The sequence below is a fragment of the Lactuca virosa genome, chromosome 4 (assembly GCF_052849685.1).
Source record: "Lactuca virosa cultivar CGN04683 chromosome 4, Lactuca_virosa_CGN04683_v6, whole genome shotgun sequence".
Classification (NCBI taxonomy): domain Eukaryota; kingdom Viridiplantae; phylum Streptophyta; class Magnoliopsida; order Asterales; family Asteraceae; genus Lactuca; species Lactuca virosa.
In genome coordinates, this window is record NC_136429.1 from 117,830,268 (window position 1) to 117,852,492 (window position 22,225).

The following is a 22,225-nucleotide window of genomic DNA, read 5'->3' on the forward strand; positions in this document are numbered from 1 at the left end:
AGAGCTTAAAGGGATAAGTGATCATTGTCAGGGTGGGTTTTTCATGAATATTTATGCATGTGATACTAACAACTTTAGGAAATGCTATATCAATGGATGCTCATAACTTATGGTTTATAATATGGAGAGGGATCACTCTTGATCAAGTTTGAATCGTTAGGATGAAGCATTGGTGCTTGCCCCCGATTAGTAATCCATATCTGTTCTTTTTACTCACAGTTTTTGCGATTTTTAGAAGTCTTCATTATATTTTGCAATTAAATGTTTTGAATAGGAGCTTACAACCTGATGCTCCACATTATGGTCATTTTCACATATTGGACCATTCAGATCATATCTATAGGTTCCATGTACATATTTTTGGAATGAAGTTTTTGAGTCAAAATTTTAATAAAAAACTTATTATGTTACAATTTGCATTTGAGCTTAAAAAAAAGGTTGTTCATATATATAGAAACAAAATAAAAGGCATCAAATAAGAAACTTTAAATTGTAAATACTCTAGATCGGTGACCGGTCCAATTATTGGACAAGTTTTGTTATATTTTTGGTCACCCAACGGATGTTATAGGAGATAGGTAGGTTTATTGTATATAGATCGAGTTGTAATTTTCTTTGCAAGTTTGGTGAGTTATAAAGGGTTCTCGAGTCGGATTTCTATGGGAGGTTTCGGTCAACACTAAGTGAATTGATTCCTACAACGGCGTCCTACGTTAAAAACCGATTACATCTTGAAAACAACCATCAAACGAGAGATCATACATTTTTTATGATATGAGTGCACAATTAAAAAGAGCTCCAATCGAGCCCATCCATCGGCTTTCTCCCTACCTATAAAAGTTCTTCATTATGTGCACTTTCCAATGTGGATCGCGATTGACCTTTCCTGTAACACCGGATTCCTGGTATGTATTTTTATTTAAGAATATTATGTATTTTCTATGGGACTCGACGAGTTGATGGCCCAACTCGTCGAGTAGAGACGGGATCCGCGGGAAGTTTAAGTGACCTACTCGACGAGTCGGGGACTGACTCAGCGAGTAGGCGTTGTTTGGACAAAACCCTAAATCTGAGGGATTGCACCTTATTTAAACGTCATTATAGCCCCAAACCAGCCCCCATCACCCCCAGAACGTTCCTTCCAAAACCCTAGTCTCCCCATAAGTGTTCTTGAGTGTTTCTCACCTTTGTGAAGGATTTTTGGTGCATCTAGAAGCTAGAAGAAGAAGAGAGAAGTTGAAGATTCGAAGGGGGCAAAGTAGATCCAGAAGCCATCTTCCTTTTTGCACCTTTTCTGGTAATCAAGTTCTCAACTTGACCCTTTTATGTGTTAGATCTTAAAAGTCCCCAAATTGATGGTTTTGAGCTCAAAAACCATGAATCCTTAGGGATGAAGCAGTTTTATCGATTCATATCTCAGATCTAGGTCTTAGAATTGAATGCATGGCATAATGATGCAAGCTTTATGGCCATGATAGGCCATGCACCCCTTTAGACTCCATTTTTGGGTCCATTAAGCTTATACTCCCATGCATGCATGTAAAGTTCGTAACTTTACGTGCTAGATCGATTTTAGAAGCTCAGATCTATCTTTTGGATGAGTGTTGTACATCAGAAATCGAGAAAATAAGACTTGGACAACATCGACTCGACGAGTGTTCTTGGAACTCGGCGAGTCCGAGGCTTGAGTCCCCATTCTATTATGGTTCCAAAGGAACCCAGTTGAGTGTTAGCAGAAGATTAGAAAAGTCCCAAGGAGTGTTGTGACGTTTTGAGAAGAGCCATGATCTGGAAATCATAGGACTCGGCGAGTGTATGAGCAGACTCGGCGAGTCCAAGGCAATCTCCCAAGTTTTGAAGATGAACTCGACGAGTTGTTCATACAACTCGGCGAGTCGCAGACTGGACTTGTTCATAGGATGAAGGTGAACTCGACGAGTTGTTCGTACAACTCGGCGAGTCGGATGAAGGTTCATTCGATGATGTTATAGAAGGAGAACTCGTCGAGTCTTTGCTAAACTCGACGAGTAGAGTCGGGAGAAGGTCAGATGAAAGGAAAGGGACTCGACGAGGTGGCGGCCCAACTCGGCGAGTCAGGTCAACTGGAAGTTGACTTTGACCAAGGCTTTGACTTTGACTAGGGGTAAATTAGTCACTTTACCCAAAGATTAGTTAACAGTGTTTGACTAAGTGTCTTTATGGGAATTGCAGTCGGGGAGTTACCGGAGCAGCGGTCAGACATTTCCCGATCAGCATTTCAGCAGTCAGCCTTACGAGGTGAGTTACCTTCGAGTAGGGGTGGGTCTACGGCACCAATGCTGGCCCACCAGTAGGTGATTATGGTTGAGGTGATTATCTTTGTGATAATTATCTGGTTGTTATGACTGTGCTGAGATATGTGCTAGTAGTAGTAGGGCGCACTAGTCCCTAGTTACCGGTTGAAAGATACCGAAGACGGTTACCGGTTGAAAGATACCGAAGGGGTGGATAGAACCCTCGCATGTATAGTAGTATGTATAGGATATGTTATTGTATGATTCAGTATGCTTATGTTATGTTACCATGAAACCAATATGTTTATGTTATTGATTATGTGATATGGATAGGGGGTGAAATAGTCCCCAGTTACCGGTTGAAAGATACCGAAGGGGAGGTTAGTTCCCGGGTACCGGTTGAAAGATATCGAAGGGGAGGGTAGCTCCCGGTTACCGGTTGAAAGATACCGGAGGGGAGGATGGTTCCCAGTTACCGGTTGAAAGATACCGCAGGGGAGGGTAGCTCCCGGTTACGAGTTGAAAGATACCGAAGATTTGTGTTATGGGTATGATGGGGGAACTCACTAAGCTTCGTGCTTACAGTTTCAGTTTTGGTTTCAGGTACCTCTTCGTCTAAGGGGAAGGAGTCAGTGGTGTAGCAGCGCATCACACACATACATGGTTTCCGCACCGGATTTCTGGGATTGTACTCTGATTTACACTGTTCTTGATTATATGGTTTTGAGACATGACATTATGTTTTTTTACAAGTAACATGAGATTGATGATGTTTTGGTAATCTGATTTGTGAATTAAGTAATTTAAAAACGAAATTTTTGGCCTTGAAAATTGGGATGTTACATTTCCTCCTTACTTACTAATTATATGCTTAATGGAAATTGTGACTTTAACTAAGGAAATATACTATGAGCCCCTCTAGTTATTTAGTAAATAAGAAAAGTCTAGGTAATCTCAAGCTTCTTGGACTGCTATAGCCAAATTAAATTGAACCAAAAGTCTTGCACCATAATGTCTAATGATAACTAACTAAGTGTCTATGTTATGAAAGCCAAAGTCAACCATATTTCTGTCATTGATTTAAATCAGACTCTTGTTTTTGTTGAATTGTAATTTCCAAAGTCTTAGTATAGTTTTAGTTTCTTTAAACAAGCAAAAAATTAAAACCCCTATTTTTTACTTTTTTTTCGTTTCGCAAGTATTTGTACAAAAAGATTTCCATAGATTTATAAATTGAACCAATCTCTGTTGATTTGATCCGTTTACCACTATACATTATTTTAGTGTACAAGATTTAGGGTATTAATTTTGTTGTCCTCGACAACCGCTAGTGGGATGCCGGTTCATTTCAACTATACACATGTAAGATAAGATGGAATTGAGGGTTCTCCGACTTCTGTTTCAACTGAACCGATATATGAAGACCATTTTCCCGCATCTCTTTTAGATATTCCTTGACTTATGATGACATTGGTTTGATCAAAACTCCAGATGTTGGCAAAGTAAGTTATTTTTCTTACTTACCTATGCATGTCACATGTAAAACATGATTTGTGTTATCTTCATTTTGGTGATGAAAATATATTATTTTTGACGAATGATTATGGTAAAAGATGATGGTCATCCTGCACCAGATGTGGTGGATCACCACCATGGTCTTACACCTCTAATGAGAGATACTCAAAGACAAAGGTTTCACAGGGAGCCAGATTTGAATGTATGGTTTGTCATCATTCCCAACCTAGTTTAAAGGTTAAATGCAAGGAATAACAATATAATTTCGTTGACTTGATTATTATAGCATTGTAATTTCAAAAATCTACCTAGTTATAGCAATGTCTTAAAAATAGGAGACAATTTTCACTTATAAGAAACGTTGATTTTTAAAAGTAGAATGCATTTGAGATTTTTTTTGAAAATATAATGTTGTAGTAAGAAAAAATGAACATGAAAAACTATGTTACACAAATAAATGAAAGTATGTTGTTTGTTACTAAATTTAGCCTAAAGTGAGTTAAATGGAAGATATAGCAACACACTTTTTTTGTTACATGATTTTATATTTTGAATATCTACCCAAATATAACAATGTCACTAGGATACAAAGACATTTCCTTTCATGAGAGCAACATAATTAAGGGACCATACACAATTATACAAAAACACAAATCTGCATAAATACACATGCACATATCATGTACATGTATATATATATATATATATATATATATATATATATATATATATATATATATATATATATATAAACATACATAGACAAACACATGCAAAATACATACATAAAATACATATATATATATATATATATATATATATATATATATATATATATATATATATATATATATATATATATTCATCATATACATACATAAACACATACATATATAAATACACATAAACATTTAAATATATATATATATATATATATATATATATATATAAACATACATAGACAAACACATAGACAAACACATGCAAAATACATACATAATATATATATATATATATATATATATATATATATATATATATATATATATATATATATATATTGATCATATACATACATAAACACATACATATATAAATACACATAAACATTTAAATATATATATATATATATATATATATATATATATATATATATATTTAATAATAAATCGTGTATATAAACAATAATAATAATAATAACTGAACTAAATAATAATAATAATAGAAATAATAATACTAACAATATTATATTTATAATAATAATATTTTATTTATAATAATAATTATTATTATGTTATTAATACTAATAATTATAATAAGAGTGAACCAAAAATAAGAATAGACTATTTTCAAAAACATTATATATGCCGTTTATCCATTGGTAATTAGCGCCGAATTACCTACGTTTTATATGTTTTCTAAGACTATTCACACCAATGCAAGACCACTAACATTTCAAATATGTCATATCAATTTTTACAATTAATTTTTATATCAATGTTATATCAAATACTCTTTCAAAATTAATATTTACATACACAAACAAACAAGTTTATAAATTTTAGCATAATTATTTAAGTATTTGTAAATAGTAATTATCTAATAATATGTTATTGAAAGTAATTATTTATAATTTAAAGAAACGGAAACATGACAATCAAATTGATGGAAATTAGTCTATCAACTATCATAGAAAAAATGGAAAAAAAAAACAACTTAATATGTTTTTAAACAATTATATGATTTAATTCTATTTATGTTTTTAATCAAGGGTAAGCCACATATTCTGGACGGTTCATGCTAAAACTGTCTAGGGCCCATCACGTTACTAAATCATGCAGCACTATCCGCAATTTAAACGTGCCATGTTTTGAATACATAATTCTGTAATAATTTGGTTTATAAATATAGAAATTAGGACAATGATTAATAAAATAAAAAAATATTATTTTTTATATATAAATATTATATGAGAGACCCGTATACTATGCCGATTGATTTAAAAGAAAATTAAATATGGAAAGAATAAACGTATTCATTGCTACTGATTATCATATTCATTTCATTTAATACATTACATATATAAATAAAAGTATTATGTGATTTTTTAATTTTAAAATTTAAAAAACCAGAAATTGACATGTTGATATATTTATTTAAAAAATATCACAAAATAAAAAAAATATATATTAAAATAAAAAATATTAAAACTCATAATAGACTGACATTTGACAGAAATAATCTTAATTTATTAGAATAGAGATATTTACAGTTGATATAAATAAATTATTTATAAATAGTTTATATAAATAAATTATTTAATTAACTAAATTCACTATTAAAACAAAGAGAACAACTATTTCATATTTGCAATTAAATTGCCAACGCCGATGCTCATTTTCCCTTCTTTTCTTTAATTATATTTTATGAGTCCCGTCTCCATCAGGAAATAGAAGACGCGCGAAAGAATCAAAGAATGGACCATGCTAATCATAGAACTAGTCCTATGTCTATATAATTGGCTCTTTTACAAGATATTTTTACAATGTGGTTTCCTGTTTTATGGTACATGTTTTTTGAAACAGTAAATTATACGAATGGTCCTTGTGGTTTAGGGTAATTTATATGTTTGATCATAATTTATATTTTTAATTCGGACCGTCATTATAGTTTGATTTTATTGCGCGGTTGGTCCTTGACCAACTAAAAATGACTAATATACCCTTATTTATTATTTTTATTATTTTATTAATTTTTAATTATTTATTATTTTTATTATTTTATTTATTTTTAATTATTAAAAGAAATTGTTTAATAGACATGGCTCCCACCTCCCATTTCCCAACCCCACCCTTCTCCTCCGATCCTTCTCCTCTAGCTAACTACTGCCACCCATTTCACCTTCTCCGACAAGATCGTTTCTCTGCACTCCTTCATTTCAGCTGCAATCCATTAATCTTTCATTTTGCTAGCAAATAATGAACAAGAAAACCAGAACGATTATTAAAAAACAAGTCAATCCAAGTCATATTCTTGTTTGAATCGTGACACTTGTGGGGAAGAACTGAGATGTAGACAAATCGACTACAATAAATAATCGATAACTTCAAGATCGAAGTATAAAACCCAAATATCACGATAGCGATTCAACGGAATATAAAACTATTTGAATAATCAACCAAGAATAAATCGAACGATAAAAAGAAAAAACACGCGATATTTACGTGGAAACCCAAATCGGGAAAAACCACGGGCGGAGGAAGCCGAGAACCAATTTACTATAATATTCAGTGTTTACAGAGATAGAGGAAAGAAAAATTAAATATATCAAACATATATTTGTATGAATATGAGAGAAAGATGAAGATGTAATTTGAGGTGTGGTGTTTTTAATAAGCTTGGTTTCATTTCCTTTTATAGGCAAATGAATGTATGAATTCAATTGTCTATTACCATCCAAGCTTGACAAACATGCTACCATCCATTCTTGACAAACATGCTACCACCCATTCTTGACAAATTAAAACCACATGTGTAGAATGGTATTCTAGAAATCATCCAATGTTGAAGTTTGAAGGAAACTTCCACAATCTCCACCTTGACTTCAAATGAGACAAGATGAAAAAACTTTAACTTGCACAATGATCATGCAAAACAGTTTATCAACAGCTCATCATACTCCAAATCTCTATAAGAATCTGCAAACACCATATGAGAAAAAAATGATTTCGAAAAGTAAATATACTTCCTCTACCACGAGCCTATCAGGCTCAAATGCGATCTGAAACACCCACCAAATCCAAACATGCTTTGAATTTGGCTATTGGAAGACTTTTAGTGAACATATCAGCAGGATTATCATTGGTGCTGATCTTGTTTACTGTAATATCGCCTTTAGCAATAACATCTCTGATGAAGTGATAACGAACATCAATATGCTTCGTTCGATCATGAAACATTTGATCCTTCGTCAGAAATATTGCACTTTGATTGTCACAAAAAACAGTGTTAACAGATAACTTGTTTGAAAGCTCACCTATCAACCGTTTCAACCAGAGGGCTTCCTTCACTGCTTCCGTAGCAGCCATGTATTCGGCTTCAGTGGTGGATAACGCTACAGTAGATTGTAACTGCGCGTTCCAGCTAACTGCGCAATCACCCAAAGTAAACACGTACCCTGTAATCGATCGTCTTTTATCCAAGTCCTTTGCATAATCGGAATCCACATAACCAAGTACTTCATTATCGGTTTTTCCAAACCGCAGACATAAAGAGGAAGTACCTCGCAAGTAGCGAAAAATCCATTTAACAGCAACCCAATGCTCCTTTCCTGGATTCGCCATGTATCTGCTCACCATGCTTACCGCATATGACAAATCTGGACGTGTACAAATCATAGCATACATAAGAGATCCTACAACGCTGGAGTATGGTACCTTTGCCATGTATGCTATATCTTCTTCGGTGGTAGGACTTAAGGCGGATGATAGCTTGAAGTGGGCTGCGAAAGGAGTGCTGACTTCTTTTGCGTCATGCATATTGAAACGGTGCAGAACCTTCTCAATGTAGCTTTGTTGAGAAAGGTATAGAGTTCTTGCACTACGGTCTCGCACTATTTCCATTCCTAGAATTTTCTTGGCAGCACCCAAGTCCTTCATATCGAACTCAGCATTCAACTGGTCTTTTATCTTTTGAATCTCCTTTATATTCTTCGCTGCAATTAACATGTCATCCACGTATAAAAGTAGATAGACCATTGAACCATCGTCACACTTTTTGTAGTAAACGCAGCTGTCGTAGGTGCACCTTTTCAGCTTGTGACTGGTCATAAATGAGTCAAACCTTTTATACCATTGTCGAGGAGATTGCTTGAGGCCATAAAGAGACTTCTTCAATTTGCACACGTAGCTTTCCTTGCCAGGAGCTACAAAACCTTCAGGTTGTTGCATATATATCTCTTCCTCAAGCACACCATTTAAGAATGCTGTAGTAACATCAAGTTGCTCTAATTCATAGTCATGAGAGGCAACTAATCCCAACAAGACACGTATTGACGTGTGTTTCACAACCGGAGAGAAAATGTCGGTATAATCGATACCTGGGATTTGACTGTAGCCTTTGGCTACCAAACGAGCTTTATATCTTGGTTTGTCACCAGGGTGGATAGCCTCCTTCAACTTGTAGACCCATTTTCACTTAACTGTCTTCTTACCCTTTGGAGCTGGAACGAGATCCCATGTGCCATTTTTCTGAAGAGATTCCATCTCCTCGTGCATGGCAACCATCCACTTATTAGAATGTTTGGATTGAATGGCCTCGTTGTAGCTTGTGGGCTCCAGAACAGACTCAACTTCATTGGCAACTGTAAGTGCATAAGCGACAGAATTGGCTTGAACATATCTCTTTGGAGGTACAATCTGTCTGCGAGGTCTATCTCTTGCAATGGAGGGACTGTGAGGTTGGCTTGGAGCTTCGGCTGGCTCATGAGAAGAGGAATGTTGATTATTCGAGGGTTGAGAAACCTCGACACCTTCATGAGACTGGTCCTCGAAAGATGAATTTAAAGGAAACTCCACCTCCACTCGAACTTTGTCTTTTTCCGAATTTTCATTTTCTCTGGTCTGAATGTTGGAGACAGGATGAAGCATGGCTTTTTCATCGAAGGTCACATCTTTAGATGTCAAAACCTTGCTTAGCTCCGGGCTCCATAATTTGAACCCTTTAACACCTGTCGGATATCCGAGAAAGACGCATTTAATTGCCCTCGGTTCCAATTTACCGTTATCAACTCGGGCATATGCTGGACATCCAAATGGAATCAATTTCGTGTAATCAGCAGGTTGGCCGGACCAAAGCTCAAATGGGGTCTTCTTTTGAATAGCACGAGAAGGGGAACAGTTGATAATGTAGCATGCGGTTGAAGCGGCCTCGGCCCAAAAAGACTTCGGCAACTTCGAATGAGATAGCATGCATCGGACCTTCTCCATGATGGTGCGGTTCATACGTTCCGCTACGCCGTTCTGTTGTGGTGTATGAACTACGGTGCGATGCCTCATAATTCCTTCCCTACGGCAATAGGAGTTGAATTCTTCAGAACAAAATTCCAGTCCATTATCAGTACGAAGGTATTTCACTTCAAAACCTGATTGCTTTTCAACCAATACTTTCCAATCTCTAAAAGTTTGGAATACTTCTCCCTTTGACTTCAAGAAGAACGACCATACCTTTCTTGAGAAATCGTCAATGATCGTGAGCATATAAGAGGCTCCACCTTTCGATGTAACCTTCGCTGGTCCCCATAAATCAGAGTGTATGTAGTCAAGTGGCCCTTTCGTCGTATGTTTGCCATCGATAAAACTCACTCGCTTCTGCTTTCCAAATACACAATCTTCACAGAATTCAAGTTCGATTGATTTGTGCTCCCCGAGCAACCCCCTTCGACTTAGTTCATTCATACCATGGTATGACATGTGAGCGAGCCTGAGGTGCCATAGACGAGAGCGATCAGCGTTGGAGAGGGATTTAGAACATACCGAGACTTCGCCGGAGATAACTTGCCCATCCATAATGTAAAGGTTTGCGGATTTTCTAACTCCTCGGATGACCACAGAACCTTCCTTGAAAATATGGAGTTTCCCGTCTTTGCCAACAAACTCGTAACCTTTCTTCTCGAAAGTACCGAGACTTAGTAAATTTCGCCTAAGACCGGATACGTGCTTCACATCTTGAATCATTCGAACAACGCCATCGAACATGCGGAACCTGAGTGTACCCCGTCCAATAATACGACACGAAGTGTCGTTACCCATTAGAACGTGGCCTTCGTTAACCTTTTCATATGAATGAAAAACGCTTCGGTTGGAGCTCATATGAAAAGTACACGCTGAATCAAGTACCCACTCACTCGTGGTCATTAAACCGTAGTCTGAAACGGATAGAAGCTCGCCATCGGAACCAGTTTCGGCAACATCGGCTTCAACGGTGTTATTGGTTGTTTTTCCCTTTGCGATTGCCTTTGCTTTCTCCTTGTTCATTAACTTGAAACATTCATCGATTAGATGTCCCTTCTTGTGGCAATAATTGCAATACTTGCGATTGGCTTTGGACTTAGATCTAGATCGGTTTTGTGAAGAGCTACCTCTCTCATTAGGTCTCCCTCTGATGTTGAGACCTTCGGCTTTTGAATCGCTGCTACTGTTCCCAACTATCTGCTTCATCTTTTCCCTTGAATCAAGAGCAGTCATTACCTCGTCAAGGACAAGAGTGTCCCGAGAATAGATAATGGTGTCACGAAAGTGATCGTAGGAGTCTGGGAGAGAAGATAATAAAAATAACGCCAAGTCTTCATCTTCGTATTTGACGTCCATATTCTCCAGATTTCCTACAAGCTCTTTAAAGGTAGAGAGGTGATCAGACAAAGAACTACCTTCACCCATCTTTAGGTTAAAAAGTCGTTCCTTCAAGTGTAGCTTGTTGGGCAAGCTTTTCGTCATAAGTAGCTGCTCGAGTTTTAGCCAGAGAGCCGCTGCGGATGTCTCTTTCAACACATCTTGGAGAACGTCGTTAGAAAGATGCAGACGGATCTGCGACGACGCCTTCAAATCTTTCATCTCCTTTTCCTCAGTCAACCAAGTTGCCGGCATTTTCTCCATTCCTAATAGTGCTTTGTGGAGATCCATTTGGATCAACACATCTTTCATCTTTACTTGCCAGAGAGGGAATCTTGTGTTCTTGTCAAGTAAAGGAATATCGTACTTCATCGATGACATGGTTGAAAATAGTTTTTTTACGAATCGTTATTAGAAAACCCGGATAGCTCTGATACCAATTGTAGACAAATCGACTACAATAAATAATCGATAACTTCAAGATCGAAGTATAAAACCCAAATATCACGATAGCGATTCAACGGAATATAAAACTATTTGAATAATCAACCAAGAATAAATCGAACGATAAAAAGAAAAAAAACGCGATATTTACGTGGAAACCCAAATCGGGAAAAACCACGGGCGGAGGAAGCCGATAACCAATTTACTATAATATTCAGTGTTTACAGAGATAGAGGAAAGAAAAATTAAATATATCAAACATATATTTGTATGAATATGAGAGAAAGATGAAGATGTAATTTGAGGTGTGATGTTTTTAATAAGCTTGGTTTCATTTCCTTTTATAGGCAAATGAATGTATGAATTCAATTGTCTATTACCATCCAAGCTTGACAAACATGCTACCATCCATTCTTGACAAACATGCTACCACCCATTCTTGACAAATTAAAACCACATGTGTAGAATGGTATTCTAGAAATCATCCAATGTTGAAGTTTGAAGGAAACTTCCACATGAGATGGAAAGGAAAACATAGGAAATCAGCTACACTGGTTGCGTCAAACCCTTTGGCACCAAGAAGTTGATGAGTCCAGAAAGACATCAACCCTAAAATCAACGGAACCATGTTTATGATTTCAGAAAGAGATTAAATCCTTTCCACGATACTCCTATATTTATCACTTAAATCAAACTCAGAAATCACAGAACTCATAAACATGTTTATGGTTTCTTTGTTTTTGTTAAAAAATGTAAATCCACCATCCTCCTCCATCCTAGAAACAAAAATCACAAAACCAAAAATCAAATTCAGAAATCTCATAGACATTATTAGATCGGGGTATAATTGGAAATTCATAGGGAAGGTGAAGTGAGGGATAAAGGTATGGGGTGGGCCCATTTGCATCACTTTATTATAAAATAAAAAATATATATATAAAAACAAAAACAAAATTACAACGGGTATACATGTCTTTTTATACAAACGACGCAACAAAATCAAACTATAGGGACGGTCCGAGTTAAAAAAAATAAGTTAGGGACCAAACACGCAAATTACACTAAACCACAAGGACCATTCATGTAATTTACTCTTTTTGAAATATACATGTTGCTTTCCTTAATTTTCGTATAAAAACCTTAACAAGTTTAGAAATACAAAATATCTCAGTCACACCCTCTCTTTGGTTACTTCCCTACTAACTTTCAAGAATTTTCATGGTATACGCAATAGACTTGTTGTTCCTTGTTGTGCTGGGGGCATATTCATCAATCTTTACGGCATCACATGAATTCACCAATATTTTAGGAGCCAATTCCAGTTTGTCTTCATTTCCAACAAACTTCTTATTTGGAACTGCATCCTCTTCTTATCAGGTTCTGTCTATACCATGGATTTTTAGCAGATTACTTTTCTTTTTACACATTTGTTTGATGGATGAGCCACCATGTTGACAGTTCGAAGGAGCTTACCTTACTCATGGGAAAGGCCTCAGTAACTGGGATACTTTTTCACATAAACCTGGTAATTACGTATATGTCTTTTAGTTGTAGCTTATATAATTTATCTTCAATATATACTGTCCTTTCCATATTAATATTAATTAGCAGATTTGGTTCTTTTGCAGGTAATATCGCTGATGGTTCTAATGGAGATATCGCGGTTGATCATTACCACATGTATCTTGTAAGTACAGTGCGTCATGGTTTGACCTTAATAGTCAAAATGCAAATAGAACCAAACAGTCATGCAAACAATTGAAACTGAATGTTTTCGTAGGTCTTGTTAGAAACTGAAATTATGTATTAATATGCTTGTTCTTGCTCTTGAAATTTTTTAGAGCACTTACAATATCTACTGGAAGATTCTATTCGTTGTTCGTTTGCTTGCTTTTATTATATTTTTAGCATCATTGATGTAGTGGTTGTATTGGGACACACCATATGATATGCTGTGGCCCATGAAATGACAAGGGGCAAAAACCTGTCATTTTCTCCTGCATTTTGATGCTACATTTTGACAAATATGCATGGCCTTCATTGAATAGCTCCAAAACTTGAGTAACTTATGGGATGCCTTGGCATTCCCAACTATGGACTCAACTTGTATCAGTCATTGTTGGAGTTCGTCGGCATTCACAATAATTAATGCCAAATTTAAATTCCATATAAGCAAGTGTTATTTATTTATTTATTTATTGTTTTATTTTACTGAATTCGATTTTCGTTCAAAAAAATATATGATTTCTAAACTTGTGTCTTTATGATAATACAGGAAGATCTTGAGCTTATGGAGTACATCGGAGTTAATACCTTTCGTTTCTCCATATCATGGGCTAGAATTTTACCAAGTAAGACGTTATTAATTAGTATTCGCAAAACTTGTGCCTACGGAGTAAACATCCAAACAACTCGTATACATATCACTTAAATTTATTGCTCCCGACCTGGTGACATTGGAGAGCTAGCTAGTTTTCATTTGATGGAAATAATTGAACCGTAAAATATCAGATAACTAGTTGTTAAACCCGTTTATTACACGGGTTAATTAAAAAAATATTAAATATTAAAGTGTAACATTAAATATTTTTTAAAATAAAAATTAGAAATAATAAGGAAGGAAGAAACATATTCAGTGCAATTTAGATTTACAATAAATACTTTACATATATTCATTATGTCATATTTATTACAATAAATACTTTATATATATAAATATAAATATTATGTGACTTTTTAATTTTAAAATTTAAAAAAACTCAATGATATGTGGATATTATTTATTCTAAAAATACTATAAAATAACAAGTGTCAAAACTTATAAGATACTGACATGTGCTAAAATGAATCTTCATTTATTAGAGTAGATAGATAGAAGATAAAAGAACAATATATATATATATATATATATATATATATATATATATATATATTATCTTTATTTTTTTTTTATCATTTATACATTATAACATGCAAAACAAAGACATGCGGTGTTTTGCGGCGACGTCAATCCGTCTTGTTTTATAAATTTTGACAATTATATTAATAAAAAATTTGACACCCGAAAAGTGTTGATTTAAAAAAAAATTAAAAATAATATTACTGGCGACATATACTATTCTCGACGGCAAACGTATTACCGGGCGACAGAGAGTATTACTGACGACATGGTTATTAGCGGCAACAAATATTTTTAACAACGACATTTTGAACAATAGCGACATGACAATATCGACGACTTTTTAGCGGCGACGTGTCGCCACTATTGCTTTTACCTATGACAAATCGAACTTTTACCGAAGACTTTTGTTGCCGCTAATATCCCTTTTTCTTGTAGTGAATATATACCGTGGAAATGAAAACGTATTATATGTGACCAAATTCATATGTCGTAAACTACAAAATTGGTCCATGTGGTTTACCACAAAGTGCAATTTTAGATCAGTTTTTTCACGCAGGGATGATCCAAAATTGAAACATCGATGCAAAATTAGTCCCTCGAGTTAACTGTACATCCAAAACTTTCATTAAGTCTCACATGTCTTTAAAAGCCAGACATATTTTCTTCCTTTTAGGTATTTTGTCCTTATTTATTTTATTTTAAAAAATATTAATCTATTAAAATATTAATCAATTAAAATAAATATATTTTCCTACAAATCGCACATCAGGGGATCTTCTCATCCCCTACTCTTTTTCTTCACAATCTCCTCTTCCACCATTGTCACCTCCATCACGGCCAACAATCAGCAGTAACAAAAATCGTCGCTGAAAGGGGGTGGAATGGTTGCAGATATCATCCCCGACTCTTATCCCTTCTAATAATCCATTGTCCCCCACACATGCTTCCATCTTTCGATTTTCGTTTTCCTCTTGTGTGCCGATTGGGATGTCGATTCCCCCACCACACCTCATCAATCTCTTACCCCTTGTCCAAAACAGCCAAAAACTTGTTACTGATCTAGGGCTTATGAACGTAACAGTCAGAGGAGGAGGCAATCAATCCAGGGCTCAATCAATGAAGGCGACAGTCGAAAGAAGATGAAGGCGACGCTAGGGTTAGGTTTCCGCAACAGGAGAAGATAAAGGGAAGAGGCGGTGTTCTTGGTACCATGAGCATCTATCATTTTCTCCATCTATTTTGTTTTCAGAAACCCATAATCGATTTTGTTTTCATTTTCTTTTACCAGAGGTTTGCAGATCTGGAATCATGTTTTCTAAGTTTTTGTTTGCAGATCTCAAAAACCCAATGATTTTGTTTTCGTTTTCGTTTGTATATCTAGAAAATTGAGTTTGTTAGTTTATGATTATATGGTTTTCGATTATTGAGTTTGTATATATATATATATATATATATATATATATATATATATATATATATATATATATATCTTGTAGATTTGGGAAAATATGGTCTTGTTATTGAAAGTTGGGAAAATATGGTCTTGTGCAAAGAGTCGAAATACACTACTCAAAGCCTAATGATTATGCTACAATAAATGCATAACCAAACAAAGACTAAACCTCAGTCTACAGTTCAAAACCATTCAATTTGACAAACGAAAAATTGGTCAAGATGTCAATAACCATGGTCAAAGTCAACGAACAAAAGTAAAAATTTCAACTCTTGGTCAACCAGGCGTGACACATCCTGTTTTGGGCATGCCACGTTCATTACATGATAAAGTTGTCAGGATTTAGACTAAAACAGACGCACCTCCAGAAAACCCCAAGGTGTACCGTGACCCCTAACATATGAGTCATGTCTGTCTAGATTCAACAACTAAATTCGACTTAATCCATTAAGTCCAAGCTTCCAACTTTCATATTTGAACCACCACAATGTGTAAATGGATAAAGTTTTCAAATTTATCCATCAAGAAATTCCAAACATGCAATATTTAAACTTTAATGCTAAAAAAAGAGATAAAGGACCATATAACTTGCATGACTTAAAGGGAAGGGACACGATCTAGTGAAAAAGGTCCAAAGAGCTTTCCAAAGTGCTCAAAAGGTGCTAGATTTCTCTCAACTACAAGAACACAATCAAACATGACTAAAAAGTTCAAAAAACAACATTTCACAAGATCACAAGAACTAAAGAGCAATATATGAACTTTATAGTCACAAAGGTCCATAAATGATGTAGATGTGCTGGATCTATACTTAGATATTCCTTCTAAGAAACAAGGTAAAATTTTTGATCTTTAAACTTCACTAAAAAATGAAGATATAAGCTCACAAATAATCCAAAAGCTCAAAAACAATAAGAAAGAGGCTAAGGTTTCTCAAGAAACGTTTTAAGGGTGTCAGATGCTAAGGATAAACAAATCCTAAGGGTTAATGGACTTTAAATACCCCCAAAAGGCTAATAACATGATCAACCCATTAGGCCGGAGGTGTGCTACGTCTTCTGATAAATCAGCCAAAATTTTAGTTTTTCAACAAATATGATTAATGGCTTCCTACCCCAACCATCCACTTTCATTTAGACTATAAAACCACCATTCAAATAATGGAAAAACACCGTCAGAAAATAGGGTGTTACACAATGGTTTACCATGGCTTATCCAACTTATACATATATAAAGTTTCAACAAAGCACTAAAATGTTTTTCCAAAAGTTTAACTTACATTATTTGCAGTTAACAGGCTAGAACCAACGAACATGCTTATGATCAAAACCATTGTTCTTTGTAAAACTGTTAGCCACTATCAACATAACTTCTAAAAACTGAGGCAACAAACACAAAAGAAAACGATATCATGATATTTTCAATGACATTTGTGAAAATTAGGCAAGAAATAACACTTACTGGTGGAAATTCTATTTCAACAATCCCGTGGACATTAAGCTACACATTAATTATGGCCTTAACATTTTTTGCACCTGCGGTTTCATAATGACTAATATAAAATAACATTAATCAATTAAAAGTAATATATCGAAACCTAACTTTAGAAATCAGAGTATTAGACACATACATGAGAGTCTTGATGTTGGGTTGATGGCCATGGGCATAAAAAGGATAAGAGTGGAAGTCAATGCCTCAAAGAGAAATCAGAGTCATTATGTTGTTGACATGAACTCGAGTACCTAAAGTCGTGAGATTGCAATGATGAGGATGGGGTCGGTCAGAATCAGAGATGATGGAGGTGGTGACAGTCAGAATCGACGATGATGTGGATGGGGGTGACATGACTCAAGGATGGCGGTGAGGGCAGTAGGAGTCGACAGTTTTTGGGGTGGTGTTGCCAAATGAAATTAGGTTAAATAGCATAACATTGGAAGGAAAAGGAATCGCATGGGGAATGAAAATTGGAAGGGAAGACATTGCCTCTGGAAACAAAATATTAGAAGGGAATTCATTTGGTTTAATGGTGCGGGATAGAGCTAAACACACCTATAAATGTTTTTTTTATGTGGTTATATGGAAACCACACCAATAAATTCTTTAAATGGTGTGGTTCCATATTTTATTGATGCGAAAATAACTTTCGAGTTTTTAAAGATGTGGTTTTTGGCTCCAAAAAACCTATCACACTGTTAAATATGTTTTGTACAAGTGAAGAGGAATAGATGTTATTTGATCTAACAATAATATGATACCAAATTTTGAAATAATTAAAAGATTGAAATATTTTGGAGATAATAATTGAATGGAGAACAAAAAGTGTTTTTTTTTTCTTTTCCTTTTTCACTCGTACATGATAACATGCAAATTATTAAAGATAGTCTCTAGAGTCCACTGCCCACCGACTTAATTTCTTTATAAATAACTAGACACTTCACTTGATACTCCTTATTGCTCGCACATAGGGTTATATAAGCCTAGACACAAAATTAATACTTAATAAAAAAAGACTTCTTCATAATGTTGTGTAGGTAAATTTGTTTTTGAAAACATCATTTAAGTGAAATTTGATTGGTTATTTTGTTGGTCGAATGGATATATGACATTGTATCCAGTAGTTTTCGAGTGATCTATTGATTATTGGTTTGTTTTCTTCCACTAGAGGGAATGTTTGGACATGTTAACATGGCTGGAATAAGGCACTACGACAATCTCATCAATTCCTTGCTAGGAAAAGGTTGATCCATCGTTAAAAAGAATGCACTTTTAGATTTTACAAGTCCAACCAAATTCAAAATTATTAAGATAAAAATGTTATTCGGTATGTTTCTTCTAGGAATCGAACCATTTGTGTCATTGACTCATTACGACATACCTCAGGAACTTGAAGATAAATATGGTGGTTGGTTAAGTTCCCAAGTCCAGTAAGTAACAACAATTCATTGTTGGGTATACCTATATCTAAAATTCTTTTCATAACCTAACTTGTCTAAAATTTAAAATTTTATCTTTATAGATAGTGAAACAGTGTTTTTTTTTTTTTCAGGAAAGATTTTGCATACTATGCAAATATATGTTTCAAATACTATGGGGACCGGGTCAAGTATTGGGTCACCTTCAATGAACCAAATGTGGTTGCCATTCGTGGTTATAGATCAGGGATTTACCCACCGGCTAGGTGTTCTGGTTCTTTTGGGAATTGTAGCTCTGGGGATTCTGAAAGGGAACCATTTATAGTAGCTCATAATATGATCCTATCCCATGCTGCAGCAGTCGATATTTATCGTACAAAATATCAGGTACTCTAACCCCATTGAATATAACTAAAAAAGAGATCGACATAAACTACAATCAACCACTTCCTCTTTGTGTCATTCAACTTGTTTTTATTGACTTTTCATTGGGTTTTAGGGGAAACAAAACGCCAGTATTGGGATTGTTATGAATGCTGTATGGTATGAACCCATTAGCAATTCCTCAGAAGACCGACTTGCTGCTCAGAGAGCTCAATCTTTCTACATGAATTGGTGAGGTCACAATTTCATGGGGCAACATTTGTAGTGTACTATTTATATATAGCTGCATGCTTCAAATACCTACAAACAAAAAAAGATTACAACATGGATGCCCTGAATCCAATTTAATTTGTTGTTTAGGTTCTTGGACCCGATTATATTTGGAAAATATCCTAAAGAAATGAAAGATATTCTAGGATCTTTATTACCCCCCTTCTCAAAAGATTACTTCAAGAAGCTAAAGAATGGATTAGACTTCATCGGTGTCAACCATTATACAAGTTTCTTTGTCAAAGACTGTTTACACTCAACATGTGAACAAGGACCTGGAATTTCCAAGACAGAGGGTTATTATCTCAGAACTGCTCTTAAGAACAATGCTCTAATAGGAGAATCTGTACGGAATTTCTAATTTCACTTCACCTTCTTGGTGTCCCATGAAAGTTACAATAATTGCCTATTTGTCAAATGAATACAAAGAAATATCATCAATTTCTATGAAAGGAAATGAGCATGGCAAATAAGTAATTTAACTTTGAAACCTACGTAAAAATCACATTATTGAATTTTTCATGGGACAGAAGGAGAAAGGTCCATTCTAGTGTTGTTAGGAGACTCAGTTTACTTGTTTTGTGGGTTATGCAGACTGCATTGGATTGGCTTTATATTTATCCCCAAGGAATGGAGAAGATGGTGATTTATCTAAAGAACAGATACAATAATATACCAATTTTTATCACGGAGAATGGTGAGTTATTAACTTATATGATATATTATAATGCACCAATGTTCAACATGTATGAGATGAGACCAAGGGCTGTCTCAGGAAAAAAAATCCGAAGTGTTGAAAATTTAAAATAATGAACATGTTTATTTATTTAATTCATAAATTAAGTGGAACATATAGTTACATATCATTAATTCAAACTTTTTATTGAAAAAAATGAGTGAAACAGCCTCTATACTCCACATATATACAAAATTAACATAAATCCTAAATAATTTCAATGGGTGCTGATTCCATCCCATGAAATTTCTGTGTGCGTCATAATTATGCTTGTGGCATGTATGGAATGTGTGAATATTTTAGGATTGGGCGTGATGAACCAGCCTGATTCAAACGTAGATAGTTGCCTCAAGGATGACAAACGAATAGAATACATGAAGAGCTACTTGGATGCCTTACTTTCTGCAATAAGGTATGTATCGCATTCATATTCCTTATTTATTTATTTATTTATTTTTTTAAATTGCAACAATCAGTTCTGCACTCACATAAATAAAGTGCTCGAATTAATCTTCATAAAAAATGTCTAAAATACCATTCCATAGATATATTATTGTACCAAAATTTAATATTGTGAGGTGGCAATTTCACTTTTAGTCATGTTCTTATTGTATCTTCTTGGTTATAAATTTAATCAGGAAAGCAGCTGATGTTAGAGGTTACTTTGCTTGGTCGTTGCTGGACAACTTTGAGTGGTTATCTGGATACACAATAAGATTCGGGCTTTACCATGTTGACTATTCAACTCTTAAGAGGATACCAAAATCATCAGCAAAATGGTACAAACAGTTTATTTCAAACTTTACAAGGTTTGAAGATGCAACATCTTATCACAAGTTGATGAAGCAATGAGTTGGCATTGTATGGTATGGTTAACTAGCATGCTACCGGTAACATGCAATCAAATTAAGTTGTTAACGCGTTGTTTCATATGTATATAATGTGTACCCTACGACGAAACCAACATAGAGCATGATAAATCCATAGTTGCATGAAGATTTATCACGTGTTGGAAATATTGTACCTATTAATTGTACCGTAATTTTACCCCTAATAACAATGTATTTACAATTATTTACCAATAATAAAATCTTATTCTCATCTCTTTATGATAATAATATAATGAATAATAGCAATATACTTATATATTTTTAATTTATACATAAGAAAAACATACTTCAATGGTATCACACACCTTTCAAAGGTATTCATCTCTTGTGGCGTGTCATACCAAACAACCCGGTGCATGTATGTGAACATAAAGCCAACTAAGATTATGTGTCAAACTCATCTTCAATCATTCATATTTCAATGGGTTAACGACACCACTCACTTTCTCCATCTATCATTTCATCGTTTAACATATGACATACTCATATTTTATCATTTACCATTTTCTTTATTTTTTTAAAAAATTAACAATTCTTATTTTTAAAATATTTAGCATAATAAATAAAATAAAAAATAAATATCATATTAATAATAATTAAAAATTGTCATTAACTTAAACTAAAAAATTACAATTTTTTTAAATAAAAAAAGAATGAAAAAATTACATCACTCCTAATTGAAATAACATAAACCTAATATATATATATATATATATATATATATATATATATATATATATATATATATATATACACACACATTACGTTTAAACCCGTGAAAACCACAGTTGAGAAAGAAAAACACTATTCATAATGACAAATTAAATATTTTCAAAAAAGTTATTAATTTACAAAGATAGAAGTTTTGGCTGTAAGTTTATAATTTTGTTATATATATATATATATATATATATATATATATATATATATATATATATACACACACACTATAATGGTTCTTTAAAACTGCGTCACATCTTCAACCTTTCTGTCTTTTCTTATATCTCTCCCATTCCCCTCCCCACTCCACTGCACAGGTTCTTAGTGATCCTAACTAG

The 22,225-nt window shown here is 34.3% G+C and overlaps 1 protein-coding gene across 2 annotated transcripts; it reads left to right on the top strand.

The window, feature by feature from the left end:
* Nucleotides 1–12,773: 12,773 nt before the first annotated feature.
* Nucleotides 12,774–21,394, top strand: LOC145107261 (beta-glucosidase 46-like). Of its 2 annotated transcripts, XM_079044108.1 has the most exons (12): nt 12,774–12,997; nt 13,079–13,145; nt 13,249–13,307; nt 13,896–13,971; nt 18,638–18,712; nt 18,812–18,899; nt 19,022–19,274; nt 19,387–19,502; nt 19,632–19,887; nt 20,136–20,238; nt 20,581–20,689; nt 20,916–21,393. In XM_079044108.1, exons 1-12 carry the CDS (start codon nt 12,839–12,841, stop codon nt 21,127–21,129), a joined length of 1,575 nt encoding a protein of 524 aa, XP_078900234.1. In that variant the 5' UTR covers nt 12,774–12,838; the 3' UTR covers nt 21,130–21,393. The 2 variants fall into 2 exon arrangements, with proteins under 2 accessions (XP_078900234.1, XP_078900235.1); XM_079044109.1 differs by lacking the exon at nt 18,638–18,712 and having other exon boundaries at nt 12,858–12,997; nt 18,856–18,899; nt 20,916–21,394.
* The last annotated feature ends 831 nt before the right edge of the window (nt 21,395–22,225 follow it).